Source organism: Bubalus bubalis, chromosome 21 (genome assembly GCF_019923935.1).
Source record: "Bubalus bubalis isolate 160015118507 breed Murrah chromosome 21, NDDB_SH_1, whole genome shotgun sequence".
Lineage (NCBI taxonomy): Eukaryota > Metazoa > Chordata > Mammalia > Artiodactyla > Bovidae > Bubalus > Bubalus bubalis.
In genome coordinates, this window is record NC_059177.1 from 31,633,175 (window position 1) to 31,653,734 (window position 20,560).

General features: G+C 37.3%; 1 protein-coding gene across 10 annotated transcripts in view; it reads right to left on the reverse strand.

The window, feature by feature from the left end:
- MITF (melanocyte inducing transcription factor) overlaps positions 1-20,560 on the reverse strand; it is a 230,635-nt gene that overhangs the window by 88,738 nt on the left and 121,337 nt on the right. For 5 of the 10 annotated variants that reach the window (XM_025273066.3, XM_025273060.3, XM_006055871.4 and 2 more), the window contains exon 2: positions 3,616-3,865. In XM_025273066.3, coding sequence (XP_025128851.1) covers positions 3,616-3,865 — 250 coding nt within the window. Of the gene's footprint in view, positions 1-3,615; positions 3,866-14,423; positions 14,919-16,459; positions 19,668-20,560 lie in introns of those variants that run through there. The other 5 variants (XM_025273061.3, XM_006055866.4, XM_025273062.3 and 2 more) reach the window with 4 other exon arrangements.

Sequence of the window (20,560 nt, forward strand, 5' to 3'; positions counted from 1 at the left end):
AAAAAAAAAAAAAAGGAAGGGAGGCAGAGAGGGAAATCCTTGAAAATTCCCTATACATTTCTAAATAGATAAATGTTTTCAAACTATAAACTTGTTTTCAACTATACACTGTCAGAGTCCATGCAGGGGGAGCAATTCTGATGAACCTGCCAGTTCAAGATCAGAGCAATCAGGTACTTTCATAATCAGTCAGAGTTAGAGAGATGAGACAGGGAAAATGCATGCTTGATGGATGTGCGGATGAGGATGGTTGATATGTGATGCTTCTTCAGCCATGAGACTGTGTCCACAAGGCCTATCTCCGGTTCCTCTGTTTGTGTCTAAAAGGAGCCAGGTCAGATTTCAGATCTCTGGTTTGCTTGTCAATAAAACTACCTGTGGCAGAAACTACTTCCATTAATGGTTCTTAATGATATACTTTGTTAATTCACAGTGAGAAATACAGAGTGCGTATTTTCACTATTGCGAAATATATATTATGCACTCCAGATACTGGTTAATTTATGACAAAGAAGCATCCTTAAATTACAATACCCAATTGAATAGGGCTGTTCTTAAGAAACCTAGAGGATATATCCACTATGTAAATACATACAACAATAAAATTAACCACTCCATGTCACCTAAAATAAAAACCAAGAATAGGAATAAAAATCATAAATTAAGTAAATCAATGTAGAAACCAGAGGCTAATCCTTCAAAGTTTCATGAATTTACGGACTGAATGACAACCATCTGAGAAATAAGTAATGCAAATTTCCAATCCCTATGACTTCCAAACACTAGTCCTAAATTTACTAGAAGCGGTCGACAATTTAAAACATGCTTTATAAACGTTCATATTTTAAGCATAATTCTGCAAAAGAAAGGGGATTAACCAGAAAATACTAATTGAGCTTTTCAAAATCATTCAACGCACCAAGAGCAAAAATGTTCGTAACATGGGTTTGTGTGTGTGATTTTTCTATCAAGTTCTTGTAAACCACTGAGAGACGGGAGAGATTTACCCAGGATTCTCTGGCACACGCTAGACGTCTGACTGCCCACATCTACCTCCACTGAAAAGCAGGTATGTTCTGTTCTAGCAACTTAAATCTTTAAAAATTAAATGATGAATTTACTGAGACTATACTATTAGAAAAAATATCTATTCAACATCATCTGTATCATTATGCATAAATTAGTATACTCGGTGTTACTGCTTGAAAATGTATATTCATAGAAATGTGGGTCAAGATTAAGCAAATTAACTGCTTTTCTATTAACCATTTACTTCATAATATATGCTTATGATTTAAAAACTATAAAAGAGAAAAGAAAAAAATGACCATCTTTCTCTCACTTACCTTTCTGTAATAAATGATTCATAATATTTCCATCCACAAAACTTTCAAAAATATGCAAATTATTTTTATAAAGTACTAAGTATTTAAGTATTTGAAGTAATCATGTATATGACACTCTCCTTTAAATGTAATTTGAATCTCTTAGAATGCCACCTTATATGGAATCATGTTTCTGCTTGGTCCTCCACATAAGGACAGTATATACAAAATCTGTCTAAACAGCTACCAAACCTACCCACATTGCTATGCCCTACACCTCTTAACATACTTTGCTACTTTATATAACTGAAGTATAAAAATGCACCAGTTAGAGATAAACTAATTCCGTATGAAATATACATTAACCATTTGTTCATTTTTGTTTAGATTAAGTCTCCGGGTTCTAACAATATATTTGTGTTTTAACTTTGGACATATTTCTAGTATAACTAAATTGAGCAATAGAGTTAGGGCTAGTGTTACCAGGACACAGTAACATTTAAGGAAAAATGGTTATAGTATTAAAACCAATTAGTATAGATTTTAATTTTAATCATATCACAATTACTTTTTTTAAGTAATAAAAACTTTTAAAAATGATGTCCATTTTTAAAATGAAATGGAAATAATCTTTCAGCATACTCGGGTAATTTTTCTTTCATCAGATATAATTGCCTTAATAGGAATATAGATTTCAACTAATATACTCTAATATAATAACATTACCTTTGATTTAGACATAAACCACTACTAACACAAATCTGTATCATCTCTTCTAAAATCTGTTCTTCAGATTAAAAAAATAGACTACTAAAGTAAATAAAACAGACATTCTCTATAATTTATTATTACTTAATTTATATAACTTTAAATAATCTGAAATATAGCTAAAAAAAATTATGATTCTTGTGAACAGCAGACAACTTAAATCTTAAATAAACCTTAGGTCTGTAAAAACCCACTGGTTGCCAATTTTCACCCAAGCAGAACAGAAAGTTTAATGTACAACCTACTTCCAAGAGAAAAACTTGCCTTTATTTGGAAGGTGGGGTACATAAGATATACATTAGGTGTGGCAATATTCAGAACTTCAGTCATATTAGAGTAAAACTTTCTGCTAAAGCATTTCAATCTTTTTCATCCTAACAGAATTTTAATATTAGTTTCTCTATGACACAGTTTCAGTACTCCATCATTAAATTTCAAGAGTCTTACAGATAAGAAAACAACTGGCTTAAATTTTGTTTTTAAAGAATCTCTTTCCTTCTTCCTGGTAGAGATCATAGATTGCTTCCCAATTATCACACAGCATCCCATTTGCCTTCATAGTAAACTTTAAATAGTGAAAGATGTCCCTTCTGAGCATAGGAATGATTGCAAAGACCAACAATGAATCATCGGCGGGTAAAGTTCACTTTGTTTAATGAACAGTAACACTCGGGACTCTTCAGGATGGATCAATTAGGTAATGGGATTTTAAAAATTAAGAAGTAAGGAAGTCCTCTTTCTTTTCTTTTAACATCACTTGCATCAGTCACATTTAAGAGTTGGAATGTTTAAAGAAGGAGTACCTCCCAATGTGATTGCAGGACCCATGTGTGAGATGGAATTCTATTCTTAGACTTGTTACAATTTTCCCTAGTAATTAGGAAGCTATATGTCCGGGATAGAATGATGCTAACAAGCTCCTGCAGTTTCTACTCTAGCAAGAAATCAAAGGGACCCAAAACAGACAACTCACTTCAGTAAAAAGATTATGCAGTCTGGTTATTAAAGCTAAGCTCTTCTACCATTTTCTATCTGAAGAGACTTTCTAAAAGAGTCAGATTCTACAGCCAAGATGACTTACTCAAGAAAAAAGAAAACTCAAGAATGGCCATGGAATGTATTTGGGGGGGGGGGGGGGGGGGGGAATATATATATATATACACACACACAAGTTATTAGAAGAGGTTCATTTCAGATAACTTGTACATTTTTAAACTTTCCCAAAGAAAGATGGGAAGATATCATTATAAAAACCATCTATAACCTCCTGGTAATTTCTCACAGGACATCAACAACTCTTCCCCCATTTAGTGAGGGTTACTATTAAATTTACAGTTAGTTGGAATCTTTCTTTGGAAATACAAAGCCATGTAGGAATCAATGGAGCTGACATTTACAAATATGTTTCAGATAGGTCAATATAACCAAATAAACATGATGAGACAAATAAAACACCTGGAAAATGGAAAATGTTGAAGAAGAAGAAGGCTTGGCCCAACCAACAAGAGTGACACTCACATACCTTAAGGACTTCCATCGGCACCTGGGTGGCAGAGGGGAGGGTGGTGGGCACGCTGACGTTTATGGCTGGAGTCTGACTCACAGGCACTCTCTGTTGCATGAACTGGGCCGCCTGCAGCTTCTGCTGCTGCTCCCTGCGTTCCTGCTCCTGCATCTGCTCACGCATGAGTTGCTGGCGTAGCAAGATGCGTGATGTCATACTGGAGGAGCTTATCGGAGGCTTGGAGGCCCCAGGATGCTCCTCGGAACTGCTGTGGGGAAACAGAAAAACACACACTGAGTTCCTAATGAGACCTTTCATTTGCATTTTGGGGTATCCTAAATTGCACCAAACTATGAAATGAGCCCGTGCAAAATATAATCAGATCGCAGAGTGGTATTCCACCTAATTGAAAATCAAGAGCTGACAGGATTTAAGTCATCAGTAGTTGAATTAAAATAAGTCGGCTTGATTGCATCTAGGCATTTTTATCATACAGCTTATTTTTTTTGACATTTTATATCGCCTACTACTCATCACCACCAAATATAGTGCTGCCATATGAAGTGCCAAGAAGCAAGGGATCTTAATGGTACCCAGAGTTTCACACTTAAAAATAATTTGCTTGATTTCCTTTTATAGTCGAATCTAGCCAAATAACTACTCCTGTACACTATCTAAATTCCTTGAAGATATCTAAACTGTTTACTAACACACAATAGTTCAAAGAAAAGGTGAACTCTGTCATGGGGAAATTTTTCTACGATACAAGAAGTGAAAGTCATTAAAGAAGCCTTTGGACCAGAATCTTAACACTGAACTCAACCTCAGTCTTCGAGAAAGAGGGCAGAAGACAAGTTAGTTTGGCAACTCCATTCTTCTTCGCCTGGGTTTCTTTGTGCAGTCTTCTCTTCTGATTCTTCTTGGCAAGTCCTATCCAACACGCATTCTATGAGTTCCCTATGAGGCCTGCCTCTAATGGTGCTGGTGCTTACTCTACCCAAAATCATTTTAAAAAGCTTAAATACTTGTCACAAGTCAAGAAGAAAGGACTTTTTGATTTTCCTAAATATAGATTTCTATTGTTTATCTTGCTAGCTCTACGACATCAACAAGTAAATAAACCTCTCTCTGCCTTAGTTACCATGTCTGAAAAAGAGGAATAACAATATTTTAACTTACTTACCCACTTATCAAAATGGGAGATGCTTTTTAAATGTCTTTTGCATCATTTATACTCGAAACCCCTACCTCTTAGGAATTTGGTGAGGATTAAACAAAATAATGAATGAAATAATGCACAGAAATCCCTTAATACAATGAGTGCTATGCAGTACTGCCTCAATAAATGTTTGTTGTCGCAATTACTATTATCCAGAAATTTTGTTTCTGGTAATATCATTTTCTTAAAAAAAAAAAAAAAAAACAACAGTTTAGGGCAAAGAACATAAAACCTTAATTAGCACCTGGAAACAGAAAAAAGAGTAATATTTAGGAAGTATTTATATTCATGTCAAAGTTATTCTTCCAGAGAAGTATCTATACCTTTGAGCTTCTTTCCTTGAATATAAATCCCAATATCATCCTTATCTTCTAACAAAGGCAAAATAAAGCCTTTAAATTATTGACCAGCCTTATAAACCCCTTAAAGATAAAAATCTTCAAATTCTTCAGGTTAAAAAAAAAAAAAGTACTAAAGAATAAAGAAATGTTTGCATTTCACCTTCACAGAGTTCCAGAAAACTATATAATAAAAAATTATACTAGCATTTAACTCATTACCCAGCACAGAAACCTGGTTCAATAGACTGATAAGTTCATATAAAATAATGCTGTTAATATAGAGCCATAAAAATGGTATAGAGATATACTTATGGTTGTGAATTAAAACTATACAATATATTAAACTTAGGAAATCCTGCTATTAGAAAGGTATGATTAAACTTAAAAAAATGTTTACTACAAGAAAAAGTACAAAGATAATGCAACCCTGAGATATTGCTGGAATATAATACTACAATCCTCTAATATTATCAATATCAATATTATCTAATAGTATCGGTTATCAAGTTGACAATATTATCAACTGATTCAGAAATTTCACTGATGGATAACTTTCTTAGGAAAATAATTCAAAATGTGGAAAACCTGACATTACAAAGCTGTTGACAAATTGCACAGTATTCTGTCCCCTAACATAGGCATGATTATGTAAATTATGAGGGGAGATGTAGGTTAAATAATACAAACTTTTAGTTACAAGATGAGTAAGTTCTGAGGATGTAAAGCACAGCATGGTAACTATAATTAACAATACTGCATCGTACACTTGAAATTTCTGAGAGAGCAGATCTGAAGTGTTCTCATCACACACAAAAATATGTAAGTAACCATGTGAGGTGATTAATGCGTTTCACAATGTATACATGTAAAAAATCATCACATTGTACACCTTAAATAATTTTGTTAAGTATACCTCAATAAATTTGAGGAAATAAATAAAACCATTCAAAAGATTTAAGCATAAAACAGGTTAAAAAAAAATAAGTTAGGGACTTCCCTGGTGGTCCGGTGGTTAAGATTCTGCACTCCCAATGCAGGGTACACAAGTTTGATCCCTGGTTGGAGAACTAAGATCTCCAATGCCACATAGTGTAGCCAAACAACAAAAAAAGTAAATTATGATACATATAGATTTGATAACATACCTTTTTTAAAAAAATTGCTCAGCACATAGCAAAGTGCAAAATCCATGTCCTAAGACAAATTAAAAAGTAGAATCAAAAATGGATGTCCATTCTAATCTAGAATAAGTAGAGTGTATGTATGTACACAAATACACACATGACCAGCAAAAGGATGAGAGCTGCCAAAGTGGGAGTGAGATTATAGGTAAATTTCTTACTTTTAACTTTTCCCACTATAAACCATAATGTCACCATATTTTTTTCAGTGGCAGGATATATGCCACTAATTTGAAAACAGAAGGAATAAGAATTAACTTATAAGCATGAAGAAGTGAGTTGAGTGATCAAATCACAGTTTGGCTGGAAGAGACTAGATCCATCCTAGACAGCATTTTGACAACAGGATAGGGAAGTGCTGACTTGTATCCACTGGTTCTCTTGGAAGTCTTCAGCATCCCAGAAGACTTAAACCCTCTTTCCTTTATAGTTTCCTACAGATATACAAAGACTGAACAATGCTAATACCCGGTTTATTACTTTCATATCATGCATTCATCTACACCATAAAAATACCCCATCATTTCTCAAAAACACTCCATTCACCTGCTCAGGTTCTGCTAAAACAGCACCAAAAGAAAATGCATTTTCCCACTTTTGAGTATGTGTTCATAGCTCAAAGTACTTTCCTAAACCCAGAAAAGAAGGCTATTTAAAAATAAATAAATAAATAGATGGTCTTGCTATTCAAAGCCTGTCAGGTTAAAACATTCCCAGAGAGACTGATCCTTTTGATAAAAACAGGAGCAAACCTTTGTGCCTTGGCAAATGCAGCTGTGGAAAAATCGCACTAATTAGCTGCTCAAGACAAGCCATTGGCTGTGATACTGGGGGAAAAAAAATCCTTTCAATTAACAGTAAAGCATTCTTGAGACATCTTAAGTTAAAATTACTAGTCATCAACCTCTAAGGCTGCAGACTTTCAAGTCAACAACAGTATCATTTAAAACATTTACTGAAATATCCTATTAGGAAAAAAATTACATATTTATATGGTAACCCATATAAATAAATTAAAACCCCCCACACAAAAAAAATCTAGCAAGGTTCAGCTAATTGACATTTGAATAAGTCTTCTCAAAGAAAAGAAAGGAAAAATAGTTACTTCACTGCACAGGTACCCTACTGGATATTTCCATGTTAAAGATGACTCTCAGATTGTCAGCTTTCCTCGATCTTTTAAACTTTACTTCCTCTTAGAAATAATTGAATCTGCAATTATCACCCTATCGACAAAAATACCTACACATCAAAATGTTAGCAGGTCACATGAGCAAGTTTTAAACTCAAAGTCGAGTTTTATGTGAGAACATTACAGGTAGCCAAAAGCTTATTTTTAAAATGAGGACCTGATGCTTCAACTACTACTACTAAGAGTTGTCTCAATGTATTTAGTTTTAATAGCTGACCGAACTCATCCAGGGCCCATGAACCTCAATGTGCATTAGGTAATCCTAATTTCATCAGTCTGATTCCTTTTAATCAGATTATTTAAAGGTCATTTATTCAACAAATGGCTATTGAGGGTTTCCCCTGTGCCAGGTGCTGGGAATACCTGGTTTCTAATCTCAATGAGTTTAAAAGGTAGGGTCGTGTAATTTTTTTTAAGATGCCTTACAATTAAGTCAGTTATCTAGATTATTGGACTCTTATCTAGTTCCATGTGGGAAGGTATATATCTCACCACAAGAAGTCACCCTTTGAAAGCCAACTGAAGGGGAGGCAGATGCCTTAATTGGCACTTACCCACATCACTAAGACCAGGCAACTTCCCTGAAAACTGGGAATCGCTCAGTGGTGACTCAGGAGTATGGCCATCAATGGGACACAACTTCTAGTTCAGTCGCTGCTGAGCAATCTGATCTTTAACGAGCCACTCAACCTCTCTGAACCTCTCCAAAACCCATCTCCTAAACGAACAACAATGACTGAGTGAGCGAATCCCAGCTAAGTTACAGTGATAACACGCCAGCTAGAATATGGACACTTAGATAAGTAGCCATAAACGTGACCTGAGTTCCTAACTTGATGGCTAAATTTACATTTTTAACCTTCAAAGCCTGACCCTTCTCTGTAATGGTAAAGAGACATTTGGACATGTGCTCTGTGAATCACTGGTATATTCCTAAATTCAAAGAGTTAATTCCTCTGCCTTCATCAGCAACTTAAATATATCAGAAATCTCATAAAATCCAGTATCTCGCCATCCAAACAACACTTGCCTGACCAATCCTCACCTTTCACAGTGATGACAATACCCCTTCACCAGACCTTAGGAATCAGTCTTTGGTCTCCATATCATAATCATCCAAGACATGAATCTGGCTGTAAGCTGCAACTTAGCTTCTAGGCTCAAAGAACTGATGAACTTTCCCTTGCCTTACCTCTCATCAATTCTTCATGCAGAATACAGTCCTGGCCTTTACTAACCTGTGGCCATGGTCAAGTCAGTCAATCTCTTTGAGCTTTGGTTTTATTTATAGATTGTTTAATACATTTGCCTCTTGGCATCATGCTGCTGCTAAGTTGCTTCAGTTGTGTCTGACTCTGTGTGACCCCATAGACGGCAGCCCACCAGGCTCCCCCATCCCTTGGATTCTCCAGGCAAGAACACTGGAGTGGGTTGCCATTTCCTTCCCCAGTGCATGAAAGTGAAAAGTGAAAGTGAAAGTGAAGCCGTGTCCAACTCTTCGCGACCCCATGGACTGCAGCCTACCAGGCTCCTCCGTCCATGGGATTTTCTAGGCAAGAGTACTGGAGTGGGGTGCCATTGCCTTCTGCCTTCTTTATTTATAGATTGTTTAATACATTTGCCTCTTGGCATCATGAGGAGGATTAAAATTTGTAATAGAAGTAAAAAGCTTAGCACAATAACCAAAACACAATTCAGATAAACTAGAACAGAGTTAAAAAAGTAGTAGTCAGAAAACACGAAACCATGAACAAGCTACTTCTTTTTTATGCAAGAAAGTGAATTTTTATAAGCCTGTATACAAGCTTGGACCATAGCTTATCTGCTTTTTAAGGTTTAGGCAATCCCTTTTTGATTCAGAGAATTTGACAAAGTTTGAAGGGGTGGAGAGAAGATAATCTATCCTGCAGTTCACTCACAAGATACAAAGTAAAACTCCTAGAATTTTTCTCCAGGAAAAAGGAATCTTCATTATAATCATTCAGTTGATACAGCTCAAAGCCTAGCATCTGCCTGCACTGGATACAATGAAATTACGTCCAAGAAAGTACAGTGGCTGATGTTCACATAGACAGTAAAGACACAGGAAGGCATGATAATTAACCTCATGCCCAGGTAAGAAAGCTATGTTAGAGATAGGTTAAGCTACTAGTGTTTCCAAATGCAGAAGGCTGGCTGCCACGGGATCAGCTAAGGACCCTGCCTAAAATCAAAATGCCCAGGCTCCATCCCAAGAAATTCTGGCTTCAGGTTAGGTAAAGCCCAGGAATCAGTATGTCTACAAAAACTATGCTGCTGATTCTGATGCCAGGTTTGGAAACTTGGACACCCAAGATCATCCATTTGTTTGGTAGGAGTGCTGGGACATGAACTCACATCTTTGATTCTTAGACCAGAACACTTTCTTCCATGTCTGAGGAAACGCACACTCCATTCCCGGCCTCTGATAACTCTGACAAGAGCTCTGAAGAGTCCTTCTGATGCTGAACCCAACATGTTGAACGGAATGAAATGGTAAGGACCACCCACTCTTGCCAAATGGGCTATAAAACCAACTAGACAAAAAATCTCTCCAGATACTGCCAATGGATCATTATGGTTACAACATAACTATTCTATTATAAGGAAAATACGTAAGAACCTACCGGCCGAACCTACAAAACTGCTGTTCTGTCAGCAAAGAGAGATTTTTAAGAGTCTTAAGAAAGTAAGTCCTAGAGCATAAATTACCAAAATAAGAGTCAGTAAACAGATATATCTTTTTAAATGGCAGTATGGATATCTAACATTTTAATATTTATTTTATTTATTTGGCAGTACTGGCTCTTTAGTTGTGGCACATGGGATCTACTTCCCTGACCAGGGATCACACCTGGGCCCCTGCACCAGAAGTACAGAGTCCTAGCCGCTAGATCAACCAGGAAAGTCCTAGAATTTAACGTTTTCAAAGGATCAGCTATTCCCATTATTTTAACCTTTCCCTTCTTTCCAAAGTCATTGCTCTATAAGTGTAGAGATGACTTTTTCATCATGTATGGTAGAAGCAAGTACCAATAAGAATATATATTGTTACTTGTCTATATGATATATATATATATATACACACACATAAATATAAGAAATATATGGTGTATCTGATATATGATATATATGATAAACATATATCTCACTTAAAATAACTGAGAGTATAACTCACGTAAATGTGAAAGTACCAGATTTCACACTTTGGCTTCAAAAGTGGAAATCTTGTGGACTTCAGCCATCAACAACCTTGGTTGCAGCGGTCAAGAAAAAAAAAAAGAAAACATGCCAAACGTCCAGCTTTTCCTGGTAACACTATCAGCTCAGACAATAAATGCTACGGGTTTCTGGCACAGAGGAAATAAAAAGGCTTGTGAAGTGCAGCTTGTCTTTCTCCTCTTCTTTCCTTCAACAAATATCTGAAGGTCTTCCAAGGGCCCTGTTCTGCTAGACATGAGGCCGGCTTGGTGTCCAGAGAGGACCGCACGCCCATCCTCTGGAGTTCTTTACTCTTTGTTGTGCATAGGGAGGAAAGTGTTCTAAAAAAGCAAGAATTGCCAAGTTAAAAATATGCAAGTTAAAAATCCAAAATTGTCACTTTTCAACACCTGGAATCCAATTAGTTTGAAAGAATCGTAGTCTCTCTGAATCTATTTAGGATTAATACTCTTTAAGCTGGATCTTCGACAGGCACCAGTAAGAGTAACTTCAATAACGGATGAGATCAAAATCAAAAAGAAGCATAATAAGACTTATATCAGTATTTTTCAAAGAAACATAAGAAGACAAAACTAATATATCAACATTCTTCAAAAGAGGGTACAAAAAAAGATTCCCGGGAGTACAGGAAGAAAAGATTGAAATTTATATAAAATTTACCCATCATTGTTATTTTCTATTTTTATACATGTTGTATATTATAATATTGGGCTTCTCTGGTGGCTTAGACATAAAGAATCTGCCCAGGTTTGATCCCTGGTCAGAAGATCCCCTGGAGAAGGGAAAGGCTACTCACTCCAGTATTCTTGCCTGGAGAATCCCCTGGACAGAGGAGCCTGCCAGGCTATAGTCTGTGGGGTTGCAAAGAGTCAGACACAACTAAGCAACACACACACACATATTATAATATAGCATCAGTATAGTGACACATGTGTGAACTTTATAAGTAAACTAAAATATGTTGAGAGAGCCAGCTTTAAAAAACTTACTTTAGGAGATATGACCCAAAATGTTTGAGACCTCTATAATATTAGCCCAGTGTTCTTCCAGGCAATATTCACCATCAGATATTTTTTTAAGTTGATTATATGCACCCCTCCCAAATAGATTTTCTTACTTCTATACACTCCAACCAAGGAGTATCTGTTACTGAAAGCTATTTTCAAACAAGGATATGAGGGTACCATTTCCTCCTTTTAAGGCCACGACTGTCCTCCATTTCCCACAGATGCCACCATGGCTTTCCACACTCCACTCTCAATTCCTTTCTAAGAAATTATTTCTGGCAGCCTATCAAAAGGTCATAATGCAGATAAAGTAGATGGCCCCACACTCAATCCTATCTTTCCTATCAAGCTGCATTTCACTAGATCACACTCTAGAATTTCTGTCTACACTGTCCAACCATGGAACCTCATTCACATCTAGATGCCATATTTTAAAAGATTCTGAAAAATCCATTCCTTATAAGGTATAAGTAATTGATATGGCATAACAATATATCCCACTTAGAGCAATTTAAAAGGAACAAACTTTTATCCAAAACTATAGTTGGTAAAGAATCTGCCTGCAATGCAGGAGACCCATTTTCTATCCCTAGGTCGGGAAGATTCCCTAGGGAAGGAAACGCAACCCACTCCAGTACTCTTGCCTGGAAAATTACATGGACAGAGAAGAGCCTAGAAGGCTATGGTCCATGGAGTCACAAGAGTCAGACACAACTTAGTGACTAAACCATCAAACCACCATGACAATCTAATGAGAGAATTCAGACATGAGTGTGAAGTAACTGGAAGGATCTTTTTAAAGACTGAAAAGCCTTCTATCTCTACTTGAACAATCGCCCCAGTCACAGGCATGCCCTGTCCATGTGTCAAGATAGCAACACAACAGGTGAGAGAAAATTCAAAAGCCTTAGACTGCCATCACTTAGCAATTACTACACGTCTAGGACATATCAACCAAGATGCAAAGTTTGCAAAACTGTGTGAAAATCAAAACAAAAGTACTAATTATGATCTCAGGAGCAGTGAGTATATGCACTTGTCATGGTCTAAAAGCCAGCCTTACAAATAGTGGTAATGATTTATGGCGGTCACATGTTACTTATGCTGGCTCGCCATACTGCCTCATTTCTTTGAGAAAGTACCCTAATTCCACCCTGAAAAACCAGCCCCCTCACTTTCCATTCATGAGGCAGGTTATGGTAGTGCTACTAACTCCAGACCTAGAAACACAACGTGGGTTTGATCAATCAACATACCCATCGAATGGGCTTGTACTCTAAAATGATCCAATAAGAGGCAGCCCAATGCCTTTGACCAGAACTACTGGGGTAAAACACCTCTATTTATACTAAGGTTTGAAAAGATGGTAGGATATAAATCTGGAACTTCCTGAACCTATGTGGAAAGAAAGGCAAACTAAAGGAAACAGTGATGTGAACTGAAAGAAGGAATTGAGGCATAGAAAGAAGGAAGAGTGCATAAGAAGCCAGCATGTGGATGGCAAAGAGCATCTGGATCAAACCATCCCTGAAGCCTTGTAACCCTGGACACCAGATACATTGATTTACCAGGGACTCTCAATCTCCATTTCTGTTTAATCCAGTTGGATGTGCTCTGTTAAACCATAGTACATTTTTGTGTCATTTTAGAAAATATCAGTTATTTGTTAAAAAAAAAAAAATCAATGTTTTGGCCTAAGAGCTACAACTCAAACAATCTAGCTATCCATTCTATTTTGCCCTTGTTTTGGCCGGTACACTGCCACTCACATTTCCCACCTTTTCAGGGGGTAGATTGGCTTCATGCCTGAGTTTTGCTAGTGAGACTTCAGCAGAAAGATCACGTGGTTTGTTCAAAAATTCTTCCTAAAGAGATACCCCTTTTGCCATCATGTCTCCTAGAATTTCGTGGTAATGGCTGCAGGTCTAGCAGCCACTTTGGACCATGAAGATGAGACCCAGACTTAAGGATAGAGCTGGAACGTTCCTAGCCCCTCATGACCAGATAGAGCTAGCTCTATGAGGGCAGGGATTTCTATGCTTTATTCACCAGCACCTAAATTCTCCAGCACCTAAAAGAATATTTAGCACATAGTGGGATGAAATAAATACCTATCCAAAGAGTAAATTTGGTATCTCTATCCTAACAAATAACCCACCTCCTAAAATCAGGTAACACTAGAACCTTAATGCTGGAAGACCTTTGGTAAAACCATTGCTTGAGTCATCCAGTGACAGAGAACAGTCTTTTCCCAAAAATCTCAGTTCCAGAGACCAATTGTATTAGTTTAATTATAAGACAAACTTTTCCTCCATATTTTAAGGTTTCTCAAGTCAGAATAGATCATATCTATATACATATATATATACATATATATTTTTTTTAAGTAGAGCTTTCTTCTCCCCTAAACAGTCATCTTATAATCAATAGTAAATCAGATACAAGGAAACCCATTTGATAGACAAATACTGTGACACTGGATTAGTCATAGCCACTCAAAAGCACAATGGAGGTTCAGTTTGGATAATTCAGAAATCTGAGCATTGGAGAAATACAATTAAAAGGCCACAGGAAGAAACATCAATTCAGTCAGTATCTGAAATGAAAATCCATAGAATGGAACAGAGAAAAGCAGAAGCCACGTACCCAGAATACCTCTGTTGAAATTCCAGCTCTATCGTTTCTCAGCGTTAAGACGTGGCCAGGATCTTTCACCTGCCCAAACCTGAGTTTTGTCATCTACAAAATGGAGGTAGGAGAAAAGTACTTTTGTCAAAGAGCAAGTATGAGAAGTGAATATGCTAACGCAAGTAAGATTTTTAGGACAGTGGTCAGCGCACCCTGCAGACAGTAAGTAAATGTTAGGCAATGGATTCTTCTGTGCTGGGCTTGAATTCCCGAATTGGTACTCTCTGAGCTTTCTAATAACTTGAAACTATTGAAAACTGAAAAGTTATTTTCTAGGAACCCAAATTCTTACAAGGCTGCCTTCTGCTATAATGTTTCTTTGCTTTCCTAGAGGAAAATACAAAAGAAACAATTCACAGAGTGTACCCTCCCCAAAAGAAGAGGCAAGAAGAAGTTAATGAGCAACAGCTCAGTGAACAAGTTTTGTCAAAGACATAAGCTAAGAATATCATAGGACCAAGGGAAGCATGGTCCTATGGCCAGTATTTTAGTCAACCAGAAAAAAAAGAAATCAATTAAGCAAAAGTAGTTGAAATTAAGCATTATTTTGGATATAAATTCAAGGATGACATCATTACTATCCTAAAGCTAAATGGCATGCTTTATCCATTTATAACATCCATTCATTTGCTTAAAAATAATATTTCAAAAATTATTAAGTTATGGAGGACATTCTTGTGTGATATGAACCACAGAGAACTAACTACTATCTGATTTACAAAGGATAAAATTGTAACATTTCTAACCTGATGACATTTTAAATACATAATTATGTATACACTCTGTTCATAAAATGTTCTATCCTTTTAGAGAGATGAGTAATTAAACTGTTTTAATGACATATACAATTTTAAAAATCTATAAAAGCAAACCATACAGCAAAAATAGAACAAGACATTAGAAAACAATTTAAATAATTGTAAAGTCTTTTAAAGATGTATCCACTGAACATTAGGAATTTTACCACAATTACATTTACAGGAATTTTATTTTTTAAGAATCAGATTCTAAAAATAGTTCTGCTACTTTTAGTATTTTTCCATTATTCTTGCCATCTTTAAACACACCTTCACAAGCTGCTGAACATAATGCTTTTCTGACTTAATCAGAACCTCTCTCATGACCCAGGAACGTTCAGTAAATAATTATTAAGCTCCAGAGGTGGCTTTTGCTTAAGTTGATTTGCTTGAATGCCTATTCACTTAGGGACATGGCTTTTAGTATTGTTTTCAAATCTTATCACCTAACATTGAAAGTAAATATTGAAGGAAATGGGGAGGGGGGTGGGGGGGAGAGGAGAAAGCTGTGATCCATTTAGCATTTCTCCATCTTAGTATTTCTTTGAAAGTGCCAATTTCAAACTCATTCTACATTTCTGTGTCAGATAGATGATTCTGATGTTTGGGATGTTTTCTTTTCCTCTCAAAGAGACAAAAAAAAAAAAATCAATATAAAGAAATGCAAATGCAATGTTTATTAATGCAAGTGTACTACTCCACAGTGTGGGGTAGAGGGGAGAGGAGAAAGCAAAAAATCCAAAGTGTCTGCAAGGGGACAATTCTGACCAATGTCACTAAGCACACCCGTTTTCCTGAAGAAAACCCTTTTTTAGTCATCGCAAAGCCCGGCTTCAGACTACCTCAGTAATCATAAATCAAGCTCTGTTCTCACTCAGGGCAGTGATTTTTCAAGCAGTCATTTTGGGGGCATGATTAATTTAAGACCAACATTCCATTTCAAATGAGAAAGCAGAGCTAATGGACTAGCATTTCAATCCCCCCACCCCACAAATTAGTTGTTATCCCTGTCACAGTCACCTACCAGAGGTTACAGCTGAAGCCGATTAAAGCCACATCACAGAGTAACAGTCCCAGAATTTTTAACTCCCGATAAAACCTTCCCTTTCTCTGTTCTCCCCTTAAAAACAAACAAACAAACAAAAAAACTCCTGCCAAGTGGTCCCAGGATTATTTCCAGAATAAAACTCCACTTACAGATAAAAGCTTTCAAAGGAACAAGGCATGAACATCTGAACTCTAAGCGCCTCCATCTTTTTTCCTTTAAGGTGTTCTGCAAGCCCTTGGCGAAGAGTGAAAGTCAAAGTTAGTTCTGGCACTGGCTGTGTCACTAGGGGTGGCTCCTGATAAGGCCCTGGAAACTCCAATCCAAACACAGCTCGTGCTACAACGGTGCCCGGTGTCTGTCTGCAACAGCAGACCTGTTTAATCCAGTACCTACTGTACCTGCAGGACAAAAAACTGCTGCCTCACCCTGCAACAGGGGCTTCACGAGGACCAAGGCACCACCAAAAACCCAAGCCAGCAGCCAGGCGACACCTGGGATGCTCACTGAGCCCTCTCGAGCATGGGTACGGGTACCGGTGGGGGCTTGCAGTGACTATGTGTTATTAGAGAACATGAAGGCAGAGGTAATTTTACATCCCGGTGAATTTCTAACACCGAAAAGAGCCACAGAATCCAGGAGGGCTGTGGGACAGCTTGTGTCTCCTCTCAACTGGGGAGACCTCTGGCAGCAGCTCATCACACAGCTCTAGCTGCTTTGCATCCATGCAAAAGCATTTTTGGAACTGGAGGTTGCTCATCGAACATGCTTTCCTGCTGACAGGGTCGAGATCTGGGCAACATTCCTTACCCTCAGACCCCAAGAATATAAGGAGTGCTATCCCTTGCTCAGTCTTGGTGAAAATCAGACACAAGCTGCTTCTTACTGTGGGCAGTATCTTTTAGGACATCTTTAGCCCATACTTCTGCATATTCTTAAATTGTCATCCAATTAAACTCTGAACTCACTGCAATAATAACAGATACTCTCAAAAGACACTTTAAAATTCTGACATGACAGCGTCAATAATATCAAATATTGATGCAGCTCCTACAGACTCAGCACATCAAAGATGTCCTGCAGATTTATGAAAATGTCTGTTCTTCCCTACACACAATTCAAAGGTCAGAACAAAGACATCTGATATGGACTAGCTGTGTATCCTGGGCAAGTTACTTCACTTTTCTGTGCCTGAGACTGTCTTCAAAGTAAACGGGTGGAAAACAGCGCAATCTCTATAAGCCATACTCAAACTTGAATTTCATGTGATGAAGTGATCTTTCTTTAGTTTCCCTTTAATAATGGGAAATATCCAGCCAGATGTCTCTGACAAGCTGTTCCTGGCCCTTTGTATTCTTTGTTCATTTTTCATTTTTTCTTTTGTTGAATATTTATGGAACACTTTCTACATCCCAGGCACTGTGCAAAGTCTTGGAGCTTCAAATCTAATGGGACACATCTTAAATAATCACCCAAGTATTTAATGTAACTTGTGATAAATGTGACAAGGAACTGGGAAAGCTTAATATGTAAGGGTCAGGAAAGGCTTCCCTTAAGCAGGGACCTCCGGGCTTCAATGTGAGTGGGGAGTAGCAGTTATGGATTCTGGGTGTGAAGAGGGGAATGGGAGAAGAGTCTTCTGAACAGTGGTAAAACATGTGCAAGAATCCTGAAGTGGGGAGTTAGAAGGAAGCTCCACTGCGGCTGGAGGTCAGACAGTAAGGGGAATCATGGGTATCCATGAGACTGAGGCAGTGGCTACAATCAGACCATCAGGACCCAGGAGACAAGGGAAGAGTCACTGATTTTCTTCCAAGATGAAGAGGAAACCATTGAGAGGTTATAAGCAGGCTCAGATTTGTGTTTTTAGAAAGGTCCCTCTGGCTGCTGTGTTGAGAACCACCCAGAGGAGCAACAAGATTAGCTACTGCCATAGTCCTAGTCAGAGGTGACGATACTTCATGGAGGTGAGGGGAGGCGATGAGGGGAAAATGGACAAGAGTGGAGAGAAGTGGATGAAAGCAGGTAAATTACTGGCAATGCTAAAGACCAATATGTAGAAGGAATGTGGGTGGGGTGGGGAAATCAGATCCCTGATGAAAATAATCGTGCTCATTATTAACAAGTTACTGAGGACTTTCTACATATTGGGTATTGTACTGAGTTCTAGCGTTAACAGATGACTAAAATGCTACACTATTCCCCTTACTAACCTACTCCACACCTTGCTTTTCCTCCCTCTAGCACAGTAGAGTATATAAATCAAGAACACAAGTTTTGGTGTCAATGTATTCAGATTCAAATCCCACCACTTACTAATACTGTGACCTTGTGCAAATTTACTAAACTTCCCATGCCCCAGTTTCTTCATCCGAGAAAGGGGAAATGATAAATGGCTATCCCATAGGTTACTGTTAAAACTGTAGGAAATAATATATGAATATATGTAATGTGTATGGTACAGTCTAAGGAAAGCAAGCTGTACCCTTGCTCTCTGCCCTCCAGCCACAGAAGGAACTTCCTTCTTCGACACATATTAAGCTCTCAATTAAACAAGTAGCTCTTACGATTATGATTGAAACTGTCTATTCTGGATGCACACCGACTAATCTACAGAACCAACAGAAATTCAACAGAGTGGGGGAATTCAGAAATTTGAAGATCAAAGAAAACAGAGAGGTTAGGAAATTACCATATCAGAACCTTTAAGTGATGATTTTTTTTAAAGGACCAAGCTGGACTCTCTCCCACCTTGGACACTATTTGAGGCTAAATTAAGTTACACGGTTCCCGGTAAGTTTTTGAAATGAAACCCTGATTTATTACATGCTTACACACAGGGAAAATTTGTACCCTGCGCAGGCTCTCAAATGTTCATCATGAAACCAATGGCATCAATTCCAGCCATTCCAACAGGGACACCGCATGGTGCCAAATTCTCCCCTGGCAGGTTCTGCCAATGACATCACCTGATACTTTGTCCTGGACAATCTACCAACCCAAGGAGGCTATCCATTGACCGTTTACATAAATGTTTAAGTAAAATTACTTTCAAGGGGCGTGTGTTCAACTTATTCATGGTACCTTCAGAAATACCTATATCACGCGAATGTTCTTGGGGAATCTCCCTGAACAGAGCAATGAAATACCTATCAGCAAATGGAATAAAGCTTGACATACACCTCTGACAAAAGCCATAAAATTCATGGAACATTACATACATTTCCACAATCCTGCCCCTCAAGTAGTCACATAATCATTTAACAAATGTCTTCTGAGTGGCAGGAACCATATCTGTTCAGTTTACCATTGTATCCCTAGAACCTAGTAGAATAAACAATCCACAATTGATGTTCAATAAATACATTGACAATGAATTAATCTATAATGTGTAAGCAACTCTCTTGTTCATATTTGTACTATTCAGATATATATCCTAAGTGCATATACACATATAAATGTATATGTATGCATACACACAGACACATAAATGGATATATATACGCAAACCCTAAAATTTAAATATAAAATAAGAACTGGTAACAGAGACAAAGGAAAAATAATGCTTTTAACATGAAACACTGAGTGTAGAATAAAAATATTACCTGTACTCCCATATAATTCAAATCTTAACGCTACTCCTTGCCCCAAATTCCAGCAAATCAACTAGAGTCATCAGAATTCTCACTGACCTTTTCCAAAGACAACTGTAACAAAAATGGAACTTAAAACTATCAAACATCCAAGTGACAGCCAATTTTTTTTTTTTTTTTTTTACTAACTTTGGGCCTCAATCTTTTGGGAAGGAAAAACTCAATCACTATGTTGAAAGAGTTAGAGAAGAGATAAGAGGTTTTACTTGTTATCCTGTCCAAAACTCAGCTGAAGGAAAGTAGAACCACTCTTTTCACACAGTTAGAATCCTTCTTATTTTATTTGGATATCAAATGTGTTATTTTCCCCAAAGCACATCATTGTCTTACATCTTTCCTTCTGATAGCTATTGCTTTTTTCAATAAACTACTTCTCATCATCCTAACAATTATTAACAGTTGAAGATGTAATACATGCCAACCACTATACTGACTCTTGAACTACCTGCTACATACAATTTAGGAAGCATCTACCCATAATGTTTCATTATGATCCCAGCCAATGGTTCACCAAACTTGCATTTCTATCAGAAAGACCTAGGGACAATTCTCCCCCTACCATCCCTTTAAAATCAACTCAGGAGCATTTAAAAATACAAA